Source organism: Squalius cephalus (genome assembly GCF_949319135.1).
Source record: "Squalius cephalus genome assembly, chromosome: 16".
Taxonomy (NCBI): domain Eukaryota; kingdom Metazoa; phylum Chordata; class Actinopteri; order Cypriniformes; family Leuciscidae; genus Squalius; species Squalius cephalus.
The window spans coordinates 5,433,614-5,454,316 of NC_137137.1; the positions used below are offsets into that span (position 1 = coordinate 5,433,614).

Genomic DNA, 20,703 nt, shown 5'->3' on the forward strand with positions numbered 1-20,703 from the left:
TGGCTACCATCAACTGTTTGATTACCAACATGTTTTAAAATATCTTCTTTTGTGTTCAACAGAAGAAAAATAAATACAGGTTTGGAAAAACTTTGGGGGCGGCGTTGCTAACACAATGCTAAATCATAAATCAGATGTATGTACAATAACATTACGATGTCCAGCAATCGATTTAAATAGTACATTGGGTTTAATTTGTCGTTTAATGGGGTCTAATATATGTTGTTAGTGGTCAGAATTTTCACGTGACTTAGAAGTCTCTGAGTAAGGTTGGATATACTTTTATTGTAGTTGTTTAATGCATTAATGATTAATTTCGATAATTAATTCAAGTTATTAATTCGTTTTGTGATGATATCGCGAATTATGAAACCTGCAAGGTTTTGTTCAATTTATAACAATTTGGTGTGGCAAGCCGAATTACTTTTTGACCATGAACTGTTTCACACACAGGAAAAGGAATGTGAAGTGACCGTGTTATGTGCAATTAGGGATGGTGTATATTACATATTACAAATGGCAGAATTCAATAAAAGACAACATTAATATGACAACATAAGTTCAGTGTAAATGTTATGAAAATGGTAATGTATTTATCTCATTGGTAATTTATGCATCTATTTATTTGGTTCAAACTCTAAACTCTCTCTTCCATCACACACGCCCTCTGGAGTTTCGCCCCCTTTCGCAAGGCGGAAGTTGTCATTCTAACCGCTTCCTACTTCCTGCGTCAAAGCATTCCGGTGTGTCTATGCGGCTCTAACGCTTTTTTTCGGATTTTATGAGTGATTATGGCTGCGAACTGCAGCACCGGTTCGGCTACGGAGCCTCCGGGACTAGAGACCCAGTGGCGGGAGATCGACAACCTGAACCAGCAGCAGCTCCGGGCCGGAGACAGCTGGTAAGAGAAACTTCAGCCTAGATAACAAACAAACAAACATTCAATAAACAACAACAACACAGATAAAGCTCTAACATAACTCTATAAACCTGATAACATGTTTGGGTTTGTGTTGTTTGAGGGTTTCCAGGTTCAGTAGTAGCCTTGCCAATTTGATTGAGAGAGTTAAAAATGATTTAAAGATCAAATAAGAGAGCGAAACTAACATACAGGTGAGGTTTCAGGCCTGATAGATCTGTTAACCTGGTTAACAGCTTCCTAAGGATCATTACGTTTTGACATGTTTGTTGTCTGACCACATTCCCAACTCTGCCTGCTTCAAACTCTTTCATTTCATTTTCATTGAGCAAATGTATTAACACACTTGCTTTAAGTTTCACTTCCATCTCTGGAAGGTATGCCAGAGTCTGTTATGGGAAAGTTACTTTCGGTTTCTGCTCGTTCCTTGGAAAGGAAAGGCAGGTCAGCCATAAATTCATTCTCGTCCTGAAAGACAGATGGCAAGTGTTTGGTGTCTTAATCCGTGTCTTTCACTGGTGCCCTGTGCAGTTTACATTAAACAGATTTGTCCTAAAGCTCATTAAATGATGTTGGGCTGATATAAATAAGCAGTGCAGGATGTGTGACAGGTGCAAGTGTCTTGTATTGCAGGTATTTGTTGGACAAGCGATGGTTTGATCAGTGGAAAGAGTATGTGCACACCGGGGACCAAAATTCCTCCTCTTATCCCGGAAAGATTGATAACACTGAGCTCTTTGAAGGTAAGTTTTGCTATTCTGAGTCACCATGAAATATAAATGGACAATTCTTGTTTTTATATGGACTATTGCAGTATTTCTTGAAATAATTTATCTGTGCACATCATTATTTAAAAATAATAATTTTGCCCGCAATTGGAATTAGGGCGGGGCAACCTGTCAATCACATGAGATCGACCAATATCATATCACAGTCATTAAAATTAACCAATCAATTCCTGATGGACGAAATCAAGTCCCGTCCTACTTTTTTTTTTCTCATCCGAGAAGCTGTTTCATTTGTATATGTGTCACAATATGAAGCAAAAACAATATTTTGCAACTTCCGGTTCATTTTAGAACACGATACAATAGTTGCCCCATGAAAATGTTCAATGTCTCATTCTCTGTAAATCTGTTCCCTTAAAGGCAGGGTAGGCAATTTTCAAAGAGGCTAGCAATAGTAAGCTAGCTTTGAAAACATAAGATTCCTTCAGAGCGTCTCCAAAGCCACGCCTCCTTCAAAACACATGAACACGTACAGCAGGGATTAAAAAGCGTCACGAGAGACGGCGTTAAACTACCTCACGTCTCAAAGCACATAACATTGCAATAATAATGTGCGTAAACAACTTAAAGAGTAGGGCTTGGAGAAAAATTTGATTCACTTAGCTATCGCGATTTTGATTTTTTATTACGATTCTAAAATCGATTTTTTTTTTATCCCAGAATTGATATTAATTCAAATTCAATTGCTTTATTTTTTCCTTGCTTGTGGATGAGGTTGACAGAAGTTAGCCACATTCGTTCCAAAACAGAGGATGAAATGTGTCGTCATCTATGAGTGTTTAGTGACGTAATATCCCAAGTGGACGCGTGAAAGAGTGAGACTGAAAGCACTGAAAAGCCCTCGCGCTACTCATGCTGAGAGAGAGATAAGACATCAGAGCTGCACGATTCATCTTTAAAAGACTGTGATCTCGATTCAAACTCCCACGTGATCTTTCAATTCGTCTGTCTATTAAACTTTGACAAAATCATATCGCAACATTCAGATCTGTGTTGGCGCTGCCGCTGACCCGGAGAGAGTTGTCATGAAACAGCTTCACAAACACTCTTTTCAACCTCATAGTATCATTATTTCTGTGATACAATCGTTCAAATGATCATAGAAGTACTTGGATAAAAGTTTAAAGTTCAAATATGAACACTGACGTCTACGATAGCGATCAAAATCAGCTTTTGATAGAACCTTGGTGCTTAAACTAACGCATTTATCGATTACTTTGTTTTGCCACTAAAGTGGCGAAAAGTGACTGTTAAAAAATGTATTTGTTATTGAATCATTTATTCAAGAGAATGTAGTATTGTATGATGCTTCTGAAATAAAAGTCAGAAAGATGTGATGATTTGTTTTTGTAAATATGACTCATCTTATAGGCTACATCATGTACAGTCTGTATAAGTGTATGATTTAACTTTTCCCGATGGTCTAGTGTTAAAAAAATTGCAATATCGAATCGCAGTACTTGTAGAATCGCAATACATATCGTATCGGCTCCCAAGTATCGTGATAGTATCAAATCGGGATTATTGAAGAGCGTTTCAAAGTTGCCATTTAAACGCATAAATTCGATTCACGAACCGCTCTGAGTATAACGTCACAGGTTTCCAAATCTATTCCAAATCACAGTAGTTGTGGCGTGAACGCAGCATTAGCTGACGTTGATGTCTCCGGAGGTATGGAGATACACACGTTGACAGGCAGGTTGGACATTGTATCATTGCATTTAGACCAAATGCAATGATTATATGAACATTTTATGGTCCTATGCCTTCCACATACGATATATGTACATATAAATACATTTAAACCACTTAACTTAGTGATTGCTATCATGAGACTTTCAACCAGCACAACAAAAAAAATGCTTCTGGAACAAATCACCTACCCTGCCTTTTAGTAACTGTGGGTGAAGAATATGGTTGAAATACTTTGTATGCTTTTTGTAGATTTGGATTCCTACCACCTGAAAGAGAGGCTGTCAGAGAATGAGGACTTCATCCTGGTCCCATCAGAAGCCTGGCAAAAACTCTTGTCATGGTATGACTTGATGGATGATCAGCCTCCTTTGGAACGAAAGGTAGTGTTAACCCGACTGTTAACTTTTCTTTGCATTGGAGTCAGTCCAATTAGGCAGTGTTTGCCATTAACTGAAGATGATGTGAAAGTCTTCATCTTTCTCTTTCCAGGTTGTTGATCTTCCCAGCACTGTTAAAGTAGAGGTCTACCCTGTGGAGGTCTACCTCTGTCTCTCTAGTAACTTGGAAAGTACCGTAGCTGGACAGTTCAGTCGAGCAGACAAGATACGTGAGTAACGGCTGTTAATGTATAGACTAGTTTCACAAAGTATTTGGACATTTAAAGATGCAGTCTCACTAGGCTTTTGGTATGTACAATCACTGCAATGAACATCATAATAATAATTCTAATGAGCTCAGTCCACTTCATTCATTGCATTGAGCTCAATTTGTGACGTTTAGATCTACTGGTGTGTGTATGTTTTGTTAGACAAATTCACAGAGTTCACCAAACTTAAAAAAAGAAACTTCTTTGCATGTGCTTTTTTCCTCTCTCATGCATTCACATGCATATGGCGGGTGGCACAGATCTAGTGTTCATCCATTGGTTTATCATTTAATAGATAATCTTTTGTAGTAAAATCTTCTGCTTGTAAAGCGGCTTGTACTATGATCTTTCTTTAAGTTAACTCATCATGGTTTTATATTTTCTTTTATTGAATGACATTCATACACTACCATTCAAAAGGTTTTTTTTTTTTTTTGAAAGAAGTCTCTTCTGTTCACCAAGGTTGCATTTAAAACAGTGATATTTTGAGATATCATTACAACAACGTTTCTATTTTGTAATTTATTTCTGTGATGCAAAGCTTAATTTTCAGCATCATTACTCCAGTCTTCAGTGTCACATGATCCCTCAGAAATCATTCTAATATGCTGATTTGCTGCTCAAGAAACATTTATTAGTGTTAAAAACTGCTGCTGAATGTTTTTGTAGAAACCGTTCTACAAGTTTTTTTTTTTTTCAGGGTTAACATTTTTCCATGAATAGAATGTTCAAAAGACCACATTTATTTAAAATAGATTTTATTTGTAACATTACAAATGTCTTTACTGTAAAAATCTTACAAACCTCAAACTTTTGAACATTAGTCTATGTTATTAAATGTAATGTTATCAAGCTAGATGACAGTAGCCTCTATACCTTATTTTTTCTGCTCATACTAATTCATAGCTATAAACAATCAATTATGCCTGATAAACTGCTTCTAAATGTCTTCTTCAAAGCATCAAAGGTTTAGCTCAAGCTCTGGATTGCCACTTGTTTTACAGAATGTTATTCTCACTGATCTATTTTATATTTGGTGTGTAATTATGTTTTGTAAACCGATGTGTGAAACCCCTCAGGACTTTGGCAGCCTGGTGTATCTGAGCTGCAGATCTGTGAATGTGTTTTCTCCTGTGTGTAAATCACTATCGTGTGTATCTGTGTTTCATAGACACTATACATCAAAAGATACGGCAGCATTTTACTGTGTCAGAGACTGCTGAGAGCCGACTGTGGATGAGGAGTACGGATACGAGCTCAGAAAGGCTACGCAACCTTAACATGACTGTCCTAGACGCCTGCCTCAGTTCCGGCATGGTAAAATACACACCTATCATTTACACTCCTTAACTCTGATCATCCGTCATTTTACTGTAAATGTCACCAAACGGTTATGCAATAAGCACTGCCTGCAACCTCGCCCGGTTGGTTTGTCATATAGACAAACGTTTCTACTAGTACTTAAAAAAAAGAAAAAAGAAGAATGCTTTATCATGGGCCACCCTGCTTGTGTTTGTGGGTGTGTTGTGTCTTAACATGCTCTACCCACTCCACAGACGGTGATTATGGAGATCAGGAATGTGGACGGTACGTGGCCCACATCCAGGCCTCAGATCATGTGAGTATGAAGGCACCAGCTTCCTTCTCTCGTGCACTAGCGCAAGTTTCCTTTCTTTTTTTGTTTAGGTAAATGGAAAGTCACGTGTCTAAAGCACAAAACACACAGTCATCCATACAGGTTTCATCAGCCGCATTTATTTAAATCTGTAACTAGGTGTAGTAGGTTAGACGCTTCAAAAATGGCAGGGAAAATGGGATCAGTATAGCACAAATAAACTTTACAAGATCAATCTCGTAGTTTGGGAAAAACATGTCCTTTCTGAAAATGGCTGGGATCATATCATCTCCAGAGTGACAAAGATCTTCTTATATGCCCCTCATGCCAGAGTCCAATATCTCTGAAGCATATTTTGATTTACTGTAATGGTTTAACTCCTCAAGGGCTCTACTTTTCGATTCATTCTTATTAAAATATTTTTTAATAAAGTGTGGGTAGATTTAGTGTTAGATTTTTTTAATGAAAAAAATTAAAAACCTTTTAGAAATTGTCTTTTTATTTGTTGGTTATCTAAAGGTTAGATTTTTTATATTTATTTTTTACTTTTTCAATTTTCCACTTGTTTCTAACCATGAATATAACCATAGTTGTTGGCATGGTGCTAAATTATAAACAGACAAACAACTGTAGTCGGTTGCAAAGGAGATTTTGCCCAATACAGATCAGTTTAAAAAGATATGGGACATGTTTTAAAGAGGTCATATCATGAGGAATCAAATTTGATATGATTTTTTTGGAATTAAGGAGCTTAATGTGCTATTCATCCCCAGTTATCCCCAAATATTGAACCTAAGCTGCAAAAATCACTTGATCTGCACTGCCTCAACCTTACATTGTAATGCTGTATTTGGTTTCACTTTATTTCAATAGTCCACTTTAGACATGCTGCTTACTATACATTTATTAATTTGCAACTACGTACCAACTAAATCTCATTAGAGTATTGGTAGACTGTTAGGTTAGGGTTAGTAAAAGAAGTTGACGTACTTGCAAAGTTACTTATAGTTAGTTGAATATTTCAAGTGAACTATCAAAATAAAGTGTTACCCTCTATTTCAGTGTAGAAATTGTTGAGCCAGTCATATAATATATATATAAAAATAGTAATAATATAATGCATAGTATACATTTAGATCAGCTAAAAGTATAGCAGATGACATTTACATTGAATTCCTAAAGGTAATCAAACCTAGCCTATTCTAGTCATCAAAGAGAGAGGGGAAATAGTCATATAAATATAAATTATGATGGTTTTCTCTGCAGAAAGCTTTAAAACCTTTAAAAAGAATTAAAACCTAGCTTGCATTTTTGTTGAGAACTTTCAAATCAAAAGTTGGTATGTGGCTATCATAACCAGAAATGCTCTTTAGATGGGCAGTTCACTTGGCTTTGAAACATAACTGTGATTTTATTGAATATTTGGAATTAATATGGAATTTTGTGTCTCCAGGCGGAACTCTGCTGACGAGGATACGTATCGAGGGCCTCCTGGAGTGTGTGGCCTCACGAACCTGGGCAACACCTGCTTCATGAACTCAGCTTTACAGGTCAGAGGTCATGAACATCTTTTACAAAAATATCTATAAGGCTCTTCTTAAAATAAAGTGTGCATTTTTTCCCATAGTGTCTGAGTAACACGCCGCCACTGACGGAGTACTTCCTGATGAACTTGTATCTGGAGGAGCTGAACTTCACTAACCCTCTGGGCATGAAGGGGGAAATTGCAGAAGCCTACGCAGATGTCATCAAACAGATGTGGTCAGGGAGGCACTATTCTGTGGTTCCTCGGGTATTTAAGGTAACGTAATTGTAGTGATCACTCTGCATTAGCATTTTTAGTGCAAAACTTGTTTGCGAACACCAGCAGAGCTGAAATCATTTTGTCCATTTCGAATCTGGTTTGCAACAATTCCCAGTCCGTTTTCCCCTTTCTTTCATATTAATTGAGGTAAATCCAAAAATCTTAATATGCAAAAAATTACTATAAACAGTAACATTACAATAAGATGTTACAATAACGTGATCACCATTCAAAATAACTTTTTTCTATTTGAATGTATTTTAAAGTGTAATTTATTCCTGTGATGCAAAGCTGAATTTTCAGCATCATTACTCCAGCCTTCAGTGTCACATGATCCTGCAGAAATCATTCTAATATGATGATTTGCTGCTCAAGAAACATTTATTATCATTTATGTTGAAAACTGCTGCTGCTGAATATTTTTGTGCAAACTATGATACATTTTTATTCAGGATTCAAGAAAAAGAAAGTTCAAAAGAACAGCAGTTATTTGAAACAAAAATATTTTGTAACATTTAAATGACTTTACTGTCAGTTTTGATCAATTGAAGTCATTTATAGGCTGTAAATATGGTAATTATGCGTGTTTGAGTTTTGTTTTTAGCTAATTCTCCATTAGTAGTGCGGAAATTAACCAGCATTGCCTTTGTGTGTCTGTGCAGACCAAGGTCGGCCACTTTGCGTCACAGTTTCTGGGCTACCAGCAACACGACTCTCAGGAGCTGCTGTCTTTCCTGTTGGATGGTCTTCATGAAGACCTCAACCGGGTCAAAAAGAAGGAGTATATTGAACTCAAGGATGCTGATGGAAGACCTGACCAGGTGCTTTTTACACATGAACACTGTAGTACACGAAGAATAACTTGCATAGTGTGTATCTCATGCCATTTATAACATATAACAATCTATATATATATAATATATAACAATAAATTGTTTACACTTTTGAAATCGCAAAGGCTGCAAATTTTTTTAATGCGCAGCTTGTCAGTGACGTACGGCTCTGTGGTCAGTAGTAAATGCTGCTCCATTGGAAAGCACTGCGAGTTTGAGCATATAAAATGCTTTTGAAAAAGCAACACGTGTCAAACATCTTTCCAAACATGAGAAGCACTTATGAACCTCTTTGTCCAACAAAAGACAACATTTAATAAACCAATCAAAGCATTTCAATCTTCTGTTTATTCAGCTACAGCAATAGTATTATGCCCATAGGGATTTCCTGGAATGATGTGCATTATCTACTTCTGTGCGGGGGCATATTTGGCGTATCTGCATGAGAGCGCCCTCTGGCGTTCAGATGGAGCAGCATTTACTACTGATCAGCCGTGCCGCACTGACAAACTTCGCATAAAATAATCGCAGCTTTTGCCAAATCGCGTGCGGTTTTATTTTGATTAATCAGCAGCCCTAATAATGATTTTAAAAAACATTGTTATTGGCCAGTTTTCCAGCTTAGTTTAGCAATATCTGTAAAACCACTATTGGTTGACCTCTTAACGTGTTTAGAACTCTACAAACAAAACAAAGTGTTACTATGGGAATCACATTTCTATTTTTGTGTTACAGGAAGTGGCTGAGGAAGCGTGGCGCAACCATCTGCGGCGGAACGATTCGGTCATTGTCGACACATTCCATGGGTTGTTTAAGTCGACATTGGTGTGCCCCGAGTGCAACAAGGTCTCTGTGACCTTTGACCCCTTCTGCTACTTAAGTGTGCCCTTACCAGTCAGTAAGGAAAGGGTCATGGAGGTGTTCTATGTCTCACTGGATCCCATGGCCAAACCGACACAGGTGTGTATTATGTTATATAAAAAGACAGCAAAATACCATAATGCTTAATCATTTCTAGCAGGAAACGCAGCATAAGTGCAGCACGGCAGACATGCTCATTATGAGTGAGCCCATGCTATGAGTTTAGCAGATGTAGTGCTGCACATCTGTAAACAGGAAGACAGCTGGTGGTGTGTGATGTTGTCATCAGAACCAGTTTTGCTAAGGGTAAAATAGTCTGAGAGTTCTGTTGAACAGCGCTTAGTAAGGATGCTTTACATTGAGTTTTGTTCATCCTGATGACTTATGAATGTGTGTGACTTCCCTCTGCAGTATCGTCTGATTGTCCCTAAAGCTGGCCGAGTGATTGACTTGTGCACGGCCCTCTCTCAGGCAACAGACGTCCCACCCAGCCAGGTTCAAACAAGTTCTTTCAACTATTGAAACATTGTTGAATTGTTCTGACAATTCAATTATTAGATTTGGTTAATCATATGACCCTGTCATTTGTTCTGAGCTAATAATTGATCTGTTCCGCACAGATGGCTGTCGCTGACGTGTTCAATCATCGCTTCTATAGGATTTACCAAGCTGAGGAGTCCTTAAGCTGTATACTGGACCGGGACGATATATTTGTGTAAGAGAGGACTGAGTAAACAGCTTTAATAATACAAACACACCAACACACACAGATGTAATTAATTAACTTATAGCAATATTGTATAAGTATTAATTTACAGGTAATATTGTATACTGTAACTGTATATAAACTGGTTATAGGGGAAAAGGTAGGTGTGTGTGTGTGTCTGACTGTGTTTTTTCTGGTGTGTTGCTGCAGGTATCAGCTGAACAGTGGCTGTATGGATCAGGCTGATGAGGAGGTGATTCTGGCCATCTACATGCGTGAACGCTCCCATTACAGAGATTACGGCTCAGGCAGCAACAGCTACAGCACCTCCCTGTTCGGCCACCCGCTGCTGATGTCTGTGCCACGCGCCCAGTGCACGCGGGAAGATCTCTACCAGCTCCTCCTGAAAAGACTGGCGTAAGTCTAACCGGTCATACAGGGTTTGTCACAAGCTAGATTGGACTTTCGAGATCATTTAGTTTTCAATGTGCTGTACTTATATGATGTTTTTTTTTTTTTTTTTTTTTGCAAAACTGCATCTGTATATCCATTCTATTATCTAAGTTCCTTTGCATCTGATAAATAACTACTTCCTGTTACTTCTGTGATCGTATGGTGTTATTCGACATCACTGTTTTTTGAGTTAAAGGAGAACTCCGGTCAATTTTAACATTGAGCTAATTTTTTTGTAAATTTGGAGTGCTGTCAGTACAGAGAACATCGACAAAAATCGGTGTTGCCTACACCGTGTTATCCTCTTTTTAAAATTTGCACCTTGTTGACTTAAATGGGGCAAGTTTTAAACCTGCTTTTAGCCTCTTAACATCCTTGATGTGTCATTACAAGTGCCCAGCCATGTTGAGTGATTCCTTAAGAGTTAACGCGGGTGAATCTGACTGCAGTAGATGTGAAAGATATGAATAAAAATGATAATAATTCAGCCAGCGCTCATACCTGTATTTATTTCGTGTTTTCGGTCGAAGTCCACAGTAGTCGATTGTCGAGTTCGCGCAGTTAGTTAGTTACCTATGATCACGCGCGTGAACTTGACAATCAACTACTGTGGACTTCGACCGAAAACAGGAATAAAATACAGGTATGTGCGCTGGCTGAATTAACTTCATTTTTATTCATATCTTTCACATATACTGCAGTCAGACTCACCGCGTTCACTCTGAAGGAATCACTCACATTGGCTGGGCACTTGTAATGACACATCAAGGATGTTAAGAGGCTAAAAGCAGGTTTAAAACTTGCCCCATTGAAGTCAACAGGGTGCAAATTTTAAAAAGAGGATAACACGGTGTAGGCAACACCGATTTTTGTCGATGTTCTCTGTATTGACAGCACTCCAAATTTACAAAAAAATGAGCTCAATGTTAAAATTGACCGGAGTTCTCCTTTAAAGTAAAGTTGTCTTGATCTGTTTTTGAATTTTGTAGCCAGAGTTGGGTTGCCATTCATATGTGTCATGATTATATCCCTACACAGGCGTTATGTCCATCCCCTAGATCCCTCAGAATTAGAGGAAGAAGATGAGGATGAAGAGTTGTACACGGCACAGACCAACGGAGTTAGTGATGGTATGACTGCATTTTCTTAAAGTGAAACATTTTTGGGGACAGTAAGGTTTTTTATTTTATTTTTAAAGAATGTAACAATATTAAGAATTAATTTATTCAGCAATGAAAAATATTAAGCAGCACAACTGTTTTCAGCATTGATAATAATAATAAGACATGTTTCTTGAGCAGCAAATCAGCATATTAGAATGATTTCTGAAGGTTATGATGCTGAAAATTCAGCTTTACCATCACAGGAATAAATTAAATTTGAAAATATATTCAAATAGAAAATGGTTATTTTAAATTGTAATAATATTACATAATATTACTGTTTTTTTCTGTACATCTGATTTAAAAAAAAAAACAGCCTTGGTGAGCATAAGAGACTTTGGTAACTTAACTTAAAGCCTTTATGTTTAATGCATAATAAAGATGGTTGCATTATATCTTTTCATAAATAAATGTAACAACATTAAATGCATTATAATATTTGCAGATTCCTTGTTACTTCTAATAATTGGTTGTTTGTCGTGTTTTAATGCATTATACTTTCTAAAGGTGTAACAATGAATAGAGAAGTATTTATAATGTATTATAACTGTGGTTTCAATTATTCATGATATGCATTATAAAGTGCATTACTAGACATAATTAATGCATTAAAATTACTTTTATAATGAATTATATATAAAGGCTTTAAGTAAAATGTTACTGAGACATCTTTCAAATCATAAAGAAACTGTACTTTCCCCAAACTTTGGGTACTTATAATGATTAATTTCTGAACAGATGAGGGCGAGGAAGACTCGGAGGAGGCGGGGCCAGCCAAGAAAGAGGAACAGACTCAAGAGAGCAATCAGGCGGATGGGCAGAACAACGGCCCGTTAGAAGCCAGCCCGAGCAGCGAGGGGGAGGAGCGAGCTGAGGAGGAAGAGTCGAGCAGTGAACCGGACCGGGCCAGCAGTACAGAAGAGGGCCAATCAGCGTGCGGCAGCACTGACACCAACTCCCAAGATGCCAATGATGGGGACCAAAGTGCTGGCGCAGAACCTGCGGGAAAGGAGGAAGAGGATGAAGAAGAGGAGGAGGAGGAAGACGGGGAAGGAGCAGCAACTTGTGCGCAGGCAAATAAGAGGGTTCCGGGCAGACGGCACTACACCGAGAGACGGAAAAAAGCCCTCTTCACCATTCAGGCGGTGAACTCTAATGGCACCACGGAGCGAGGGATGACAGAGGCGGGCAGCAGCTTCTCTTTCAGCTGTGAGTACACTAATGAGAAACTCAATTTATTACAGACCTCTCTACTTCTGAAGCCTTTGTACAACTTCAGGGTCATGTGCGCACAAGCGAGGGTCATAACAAAGTGAGATTATATGTCTTATTTATCCGGCTGCTCAATTCACACCTTTTCAAAGTTGAAGAGCGGCTGTCATGGTGTCTTTTAAATCAGAGAATACAAAAGTGTAAATGTTCCTTCTCCAAATGGCGTGACTCACTGTTTCTGTTTAGCTCAGCCATACATTGCCATCGACTGGGACCCTGATATAAAGAAGAAGTACTACAATGAGAATGAAGCTGAGGTAAGATTGCTAATGAGCTCTTTGATCCTTAAGAAATGTTTTGCGTCTGTTGTTGCTCTTTGTAACCTCTCAAACAAAGCTCAATACAGTCAATTCGATTCAAGGTTTAGTTTCATGCTCATTTTAAAGTATAGCTCCTAATGCAGTGATGTGTGATCTGTATTGTGTCACTGCTATAAATATGAAAACCTCATAATATTATATGCATTACCTAGTTTTTCTCAATGTCAAGTGGTTTTCAACTGGTTTTGCAGCAACCCAAAACGGCATCAAGGCACAAGTAATAACGTAATAAAATAAAAAATTGTCCCTTACCCCCTAGGTAATAGCCTTGTTATTTTGCAATCCTAAAAAATTATTGAAAATGTTCTTATTTGCATTTATCATGGTTTTTCAATCAAACCTTTACTCACCAGTCAAGAACTTTTTGATAAGCTTAATTTGCTTAAATGCAGTATGAAATTGATTCTTTGATTAAATATAAATCAAAATCCATTGTTTTTAATGATCTTTTGTTTCCGTCTTGGTGGTTTAAGTTATGCAAACTGCATCCTTTCTATTGCAAACATATGTTGTTTATGTGTTAATGCAGAAATACATAAAGCATCAGACAATGGACGTCCCTCACCTGCAAACAACAGTGCAGCTACAGGAATGTATAGAGCTCTTTACCACGGTAGAGACACTGGAAGAGGAAAACCCCTGGTAATTTTCTTCTTAGACCTATCACAGATTCTAGGCTTTAATTCCAGTCTATCCTTTATTACATTTACATTTATGCATTTGGCAGACGCTTTTATCCAAAACGACTTACATTGCATTTAAAGGTACACATTTTACAGGAAAGCTTACTAGTTGTGCAGTGGCACTGTAATCACGGGTTTCCCATAATAATGTAGGGAACCATGTTATACATAAATCATGTAACAGTTCATGTTTTTACTTAAGATACATATACTATTTAGTTTTAATCCAGCTGTCGCGTGTGCTGAGCAAGCGATCAGCAATCAAGCACATGCAACACACTTTACTTTCTTTGCTATTGACATATCCGACTTAACTACAAACTTTATGAAGGAAGGGGAACATCTTGTGTTGTTTGTTGCAGAATCATTCGTTTTATAATTTCTAGTGTTGTATTTAAAGAACAGGACTGAATACTTCCCACATGTAAGTTTGTGTTTATGTGGTCTGTAGGTATTGTCCAACATGTAAAAGGCATCAGCTTGCTACTAAGAAATTGGATCTGTGGTCTTTGCCAGAGGTTCTGATCATCCATTTAAAGCGTTTCTCCTACACAAAGTACTCTCGAGAGAAACTGGATACTATTGTGGAGTTCCCCTTGCGGTAAGATGTACTGTTTTGTCAGATTAAGATGTACATACACTACCATTCAAAAATGTGGGGCCATTACTCCAGTCTTCAGTCACTTGATCCTTCAGAAATCATTCTAATATGCTGATTTGCTGCTCAAGAAACATTTCTTATTATCAGTGTTAAAAACAGTGTGCTGCTTAATATTTTTGTTGAACCTGTGATAAAAAAATTCAGGATTCTTTGATTAGAAAGTTCAAAAGAACAGCATTTATTTTAAATGTATATCGTTTTTGAGACATTATTAATGTCATTACTATTACTTTTGATCAATTTAATGCATTCTTGCTGATTAAAAGTATTAATTTCTTTCAAAAAAGGAAAATAAAATCTTACTGACCCCCAAATTTTGACCGGAAGTGTACATTTTTATAGTTCTTGTTGTTTTAATGGTGCCAATAACTTATATATTAAGTTACAGTGGAAATGCATAGTTAGTGAGTAATAAATGTTCCTTCACATCCAGTTGATATTCATGGTATTTTCAATGGTTGATTCTTAGATTATTGCATTTGTTTCCATTTGGTTCATATGTCTCATTCTCTGTCTGCAGGGATTTGGACTTCTCAGGTTTCCTCCTAAAGAAGACCATGAACAGTACTGAACCTCCCTGTAGATATGACCTGATCTCTGTGTCGAACCACTACGGCGGACTCCGAGATGGACACTGTAAGCATCAGTCTTCTCAGCTTTTATTAAACCGCAAATAAAAATTTGTAGGGATGCACCGATACCAAAAAACAAAACCTTGCAGCATGTGTACAGTACAGTGTTTGTGTCCAGACAACAGAACAAACAGAGATATGGAGATATCAGAGATTAAAGATGTCTATTAAATAAATAGCATTAATATAAAGCATAAATTCAACATTTACGCCTGTATAACTGCTGTGCACGAGCTGATAAGTGAAGCACGCTAAGTGGATTGATCGCACAGTGGCTTAGACATCGCTGAAAAGTTTGTAGTTCAGTCGGATATGTCAATAGCAAAGAAAGTTGCATGTGCTTGATTGCTGATAGCTTGTTCAGCACACGCGACAGCTGGATTAAAACTAAATAGTATATGTATCTTAAGTAAAAACATGAACTGTTACATGATTTATGTATAATATGGTTCCCTACATTATTACAGGAAACCCGTGATTACAGTGCCACTGCACTGGAGCGGCTCTAAATGTGCACTGTGGATGAAATACGATAGAGCAATAGAATGAACAGTTAACAGAACAAACAATAACAGAAGCTCTTACTATACATTTTAAATGGCATAATTAAGCAGTTAAGAAAATAACTGAAGGAAACATCTATTTGCTCAACAAGTTAAAGGGATAGTTCACCCAAAAATTACTTACCCTCATGTCGTTAGTTCCTTAGTTCAAGACCTTAGTTCATCTTCAGAACACAAATTAAGTTATTTTTGATGAAATCCGAGAGGTTTCTGAGCCAACCATAGACAACAACGTCATTGCAACTTTCAAGGCCCAGAAAGGTAGTAAAGACATTGTTAAAATAGTCCATGTGACTACAGTGGTTCACATGTAATGTAATGAAGCGACGAGAATACTTTTTGTGTGCAAAAAAACAATGACTTTATTCAACAATCTCTTCTCTTCCATGTCATTCTCCTACGCTATTCACGTAATGTAAACAGTGCAACGCCGGCTCATTATCGGCCAGCTCCTGCGCCAGCATCACACGCATGTGTCATGGTGCTCACGAGATCAGCGTCGGTCAATAATGAGCTGGCGGAGAATGACATGGAAGAGAAGAGATTGTTGAATAAAGTCGTTATTTTTGTTTGTTTATCGGCGAGTGCCAAAAATGAGAGTATCAGTATCTGACTCACTCTGAAAAAAGTGGTATAGGTGCATTCCTAGCTTTTTTGTTTAGTGATAACATTACAAAAATATTTCCCTTTTTATCCCTTCTAGATACTAGTTATGCCCAGAACAAGGACAACGGCCAGTGGTATTACTTTGACGACAGCAAGGTGACCTTTGCAAGGGAGGAACAGATTGTGGTGAGATTGATGCTTCTCTGTGGGTTGAGTGGTCAACATGAAATCGAAACAGACCCTTTTTACTTTTTAATAAATTTTCTCGGCCTTGCTGTGCATGATTCATCAGTGCATTCTCTCCTAGACAAAATTAAATGTTTGTTTTTCCTCAAAACACAATAACTTTCTCTGCGTCTTGGCCGCACGGATCCAAAAAGACAGATTGTTTTTGAAATGGTCGTATCAGTGGACTAGAGCTGGTTTATTCTACATAATAAACTCATGGTGGCCTCCAGATTGAGATCACATGTCGTCCAGCTACATCTTAGGAGTTGACTAATATTAATATAATAAAAAAAAAAAAACAATTTGTAAATTTATTATATGCTTTTACAGCATTATGGTGATTTATGAAAGTAAATCTAAACAAAACAAACCAAATTGTATAAGCAGAAAAAGACTTGCAGTACCGTCATTTAAAAAAAACAAAAAAAGGTAATTAAAGCTGGCACGAAACTTGTGATAGTCTTTTCTTTCCTAATGTGATGAATAATGTGATGAATAATATTCAATAATGAATAAAAAGAGTGAAACGGCTTTTTATTTTTTTTATTTTTACTTTTTTTTAAAAATTGTTTTATATGGATTTTAGTAGAACGCAAAAGAACAGAACAAACAGGTCACTAGGGGTATAACATACAATTATGTTGTTCATAAACTGTTAATGTCAAATCAGGGGTTACTCTCCCAATAGTCTCAAAGGAGTGAGAGGAGAGAGAAAGAACTTTTCACCTTCTTTTTTTCCCCCTCTTTTCCTTCCTTTATAATAATATCAGGAGAATAATTGTAATTGTCCTTTCAAGTCAATAAAAGGTTCAAGGTCCCATCATACAACATACAAATCCAGAATGTTTTCATTGGATAAGTATTTTACATACTGAAGCAAAAGAAAAATAAGAGGTTCTCAATATAGTATTACCAATAAAATGTAAATGAGAAAAGAATAAATCAAATAAAAATAATAATAATTTGCATTACACTCACAATATCTCCTTATGCTGGTTTCTTAAACGAGCAAAAATTTAGGGCGGGACTTGATTTTGGAATTAATTGGATGATTGCTATTGCTGTGATGTCATGTGAGTGATACGTTGTCCCGCCAGTAAACACATCTTCAGCAAAGAGATGTCGCTGCAAAAAAAAAAATAATAAAAAAATGATGTGCACAGAGAAATCATTTATAATAAATACTGCAGTATTCCCTAAAATAAGAATTGTCCATTTTGATTTCATGGGGACTTTAATGCTGTTATTCAGCAAATATGCATTCAATTAATGAAAAGAAAATGACAGTTAAGACATTTATAATGTCACAAAAGATTTCTGTTTCAAATAAATGCTGTTCTTTTGAACTTTCCATTCATCAAAGAACCCTGAAAAAAAAAAAGAATCACGACTATTTCCACAAAAATGTTAAGCAGCACAACTGTTTTCAACACTGAAATGTTTCTTGAGCAGCAAATCAGAATGATTTTTGAAGGATAAAGTGACACTGAAGACTGGAGTAATAATGCTGAAAAATAGTTACATTTTTAATAACATTAAAATTGAAAACACTTATTTTAAATTGTCATAATATTTCACTGTATTGCTGTTTTCGATCAAATAAATGCAGCCTTGAAAAGCAGTCACTGACACGTTCGATCTCCATCTGCTCTTGTAGACCAGTGCCGCCTACCTCCTGTTCTACCAGCGCCAAGACAAGATCCGCCAGCCCACCGTCCCTCCACCCGTCCCAGAGAACCACATCACGTCCCAGAGCCATGATGCCGTGGACGGAGCCTCTTCCTGTGTCAGCATGGAGACGGACTGATTTCTGCCGTTTTCCCACTCCCCTTCATTCTTTCTCACTCTTATCACTTCCAACTTTAATCTTTAATCTACAGAAACTTGAACCCCGGCCTCTGCTCTGACTCCGACAGGAAGTTGGCGAGGCTGGGGCTACTCTCTCAGGCTGGTGCACAAGCATCATGGGGTGGGAATGCAGATTTTTGTGTTTTTCTTAATGACGAACTCAAGGAAACGGGTTAAGCTGGTGGTGGCGGATGCATAGATCGCATACCGATTTGTCTGCATCGCTTCAGCAATGATTAGAATTCGGAGAATGAGGTTTGCGCTGTTCATCGTCACCAACTGTGTTCTTTATTTTTTCCTAAGCTTGCTTTTCTGAGCTAGCTAAGCTGCTGTCCACAATGGTGATGTCTGAACGCCCAACCTTGGGGAAAGCTGCACCGTTTAGCATCACGAATCAGGCCTCCTGTTTATCCCATCAGGCTTTCAGCGAGGGCGCTATTAGCAGGGATGGTTTATCATATCAGGGACATCGTGATCAAAAATCCTTTTTCACTATGATTTCTGAGATCTTCTAGTAAAGTCTGTCCACTCACTCGTGATCTATTTATTTTCGTAATTGCCAGATGCTGATGTGGAGTGAGAAATAGAGATGGTTATAATTCAAAAAAATCTTCCATTTTTATTTTCAATCACGTGATGCTTTTTTTTTCCGTCTGTCGTAAGGTCTGGGAAAAGCCCCCCTCTGTTGCGGGACACAAACGGAGGCCTGTTTTCCAGCGAGAATTTGCTTCTTTTTTTTTTTTTTTATCTTAAATGAAAGGAAAATGCGCAGCAAGATTTAAACATTACATTCTTTTTGAATTACTGTTGAATTTATAAACTGTTTGGAGCGATGAGAATATTTCAGCAAAGTGCTTTCTGGATAGAGCTCTTTACATGATGATTTTTAAGGCACCTATGTACAGTATTTTTGTATTGTAATAAATGTTGTATTATCTTTGATCATTTGGATCAGATGCTGGGGATGGGGCGCTTTCATTTTATTTTGTTAATAATTATAGATTGAATATATAATTGTATACACAGCTTTTGATATGAATAAATGACTATAAAGTCGAGGTTAGATTGGACACATTTGGCTTCCATTTACGCTGTTTTACCTCTGAATGAAAGGACTCGTAGATCCTTTGGCAATGGGAAATGCATTCATTTGTTTTGTACTGACTTCTCAGCAGCGTTGTAATTAATTTGGCCCACCGCGTAACGATCTTATAGAAAATGCTTTTTCATTTGCACTTCCTATTAAGTGACTGCTTTATTGCATCCCTCAGATTATAATGTACACCAGGGATGGGCAACTTCGGTCCTGGAGGGCCACTGTCCTACAGAGTTCAGCTTCAACCCTAATCAAACACACCTGATCAAGCTAATTGAGGTCATCAGATTACTAGAAAATTACAGGCAGGTGATTTTTTTCAGGGTTGGAGCTAAACTCTGTAGGACAGTGGCCCTCCAGGACCGAAGTTGCCCATCCCTGATGTACACAGTTCACTTTTCTGATCTCTAAAAATATATCACTGTATGTGACAGGAGCACTTAATACCTTCAGGATGTTCTAATATCTAATGTAATATCATACGGGAATCTCACAAAACCTGTACAGAACAAAAGTAATCAAAACCAGGCAAAAATATGAAATTATATTTTTATATAATACATTTTTCATTGATACATTATGGTGGTATTTGTTTACTCCTTTTAATTTATGCATATTTACTTAAAAAATATATATATTGCAGTAAATTGAAAATGACCTGGACATGTTATTGACTTGGTTTGTGAGATTTAAAAACTTGTGACAAATAATGGTGAGAATTTTTCTTGTAGTCTGCTCTACAAATGGACAGTTTTCAAAATAATTCCTCAAAGATTTAGCACATTTCTCACCTATAGTCTTCCATTTTGTACAAAGTTTACTGAATGCAACAATCTATTTAAAGATAGTTTCAGCTTTACTATTTTATAGTAATTAAATGGCTTAATTCTAGTATTTAAATATAAAATAATTAGCTAGTTCTGGAAAAGGCAGCTTCAAAAAGTCACATACAGCCTCATTTTTTAATGCAAGCGTTTCAAATATTAAATCCAAATATTTATTAGAGCTACTGTTTGACCTGCAGTCGTTTCATGTTTTTGTGAAATTAATGAGATGGTCAGCTGTGTATGAACAATTGAATTGTTTGAGCGATTCAATTAGTTTGATTTCAGAATTAGTCTGTCAATGCAACACAAAATTTCACAATATTCTGAAGCCCGTTTCACAGTAGACTTCACCATATAGTCACCAAATTTTCATATTTATGATTTTGCATTGTGGAGGCATTTTCTGTATAGAAATTAAAAAAGTGATAAAATAAAAGCTTATTTGAATTTTGAGTATATGTAGTGATTTCTCCAATTACAACAT

General features: G+C 37.1%; 1 protein-coding gene across 1 annotated transcript; it reads left to right on the plus strand.

The window, feature by feature from the left end:
- The first annotated feature begins 717 nt into the window (after positions 1-717).
- usp11 (ubiquitin specific peptidase 11) lies at positions 718-20,671 on the plus strand. The gene is made up of 22 exons (XM_079897153.1): positions 718-901; positions 1,553-1,662; positions 3,652-3,782; positions 3,892-4,009; positions 5,220-5,365; positions 5,605-5,666; positions 7,117-7,213; positions 7,291-7,464; positions 8,130-8,288; positions 9,036-9,260; positions 9,573-9,656; positions 9,782-9,876; positions 10,078-10,284; positions 11,359-11,450; positions 12,222-12,692; positions 12,942-13,012; positions 13,605-13,717; positions 14,210-14,359; positions 14,940-15,055; positions 16,318-16,406; positions 18,106-19,556; positions 19,761-20,671. The coding sequence occupies exons 1-21, from the start codon at positions 792-794 to the stop codon at positions 18,253-18,255; spliced, it is 2,970 nt and encodes a 989-aa protein (XP_079753279.1). The 5' UTR covers positions 718-791; the 3' UTR covers positions 18,256-19,556; positions 19,761-20,671.
- The last annotated feature ends 32 nt before the right edge of the window (positions 20,672-20,703 follow it).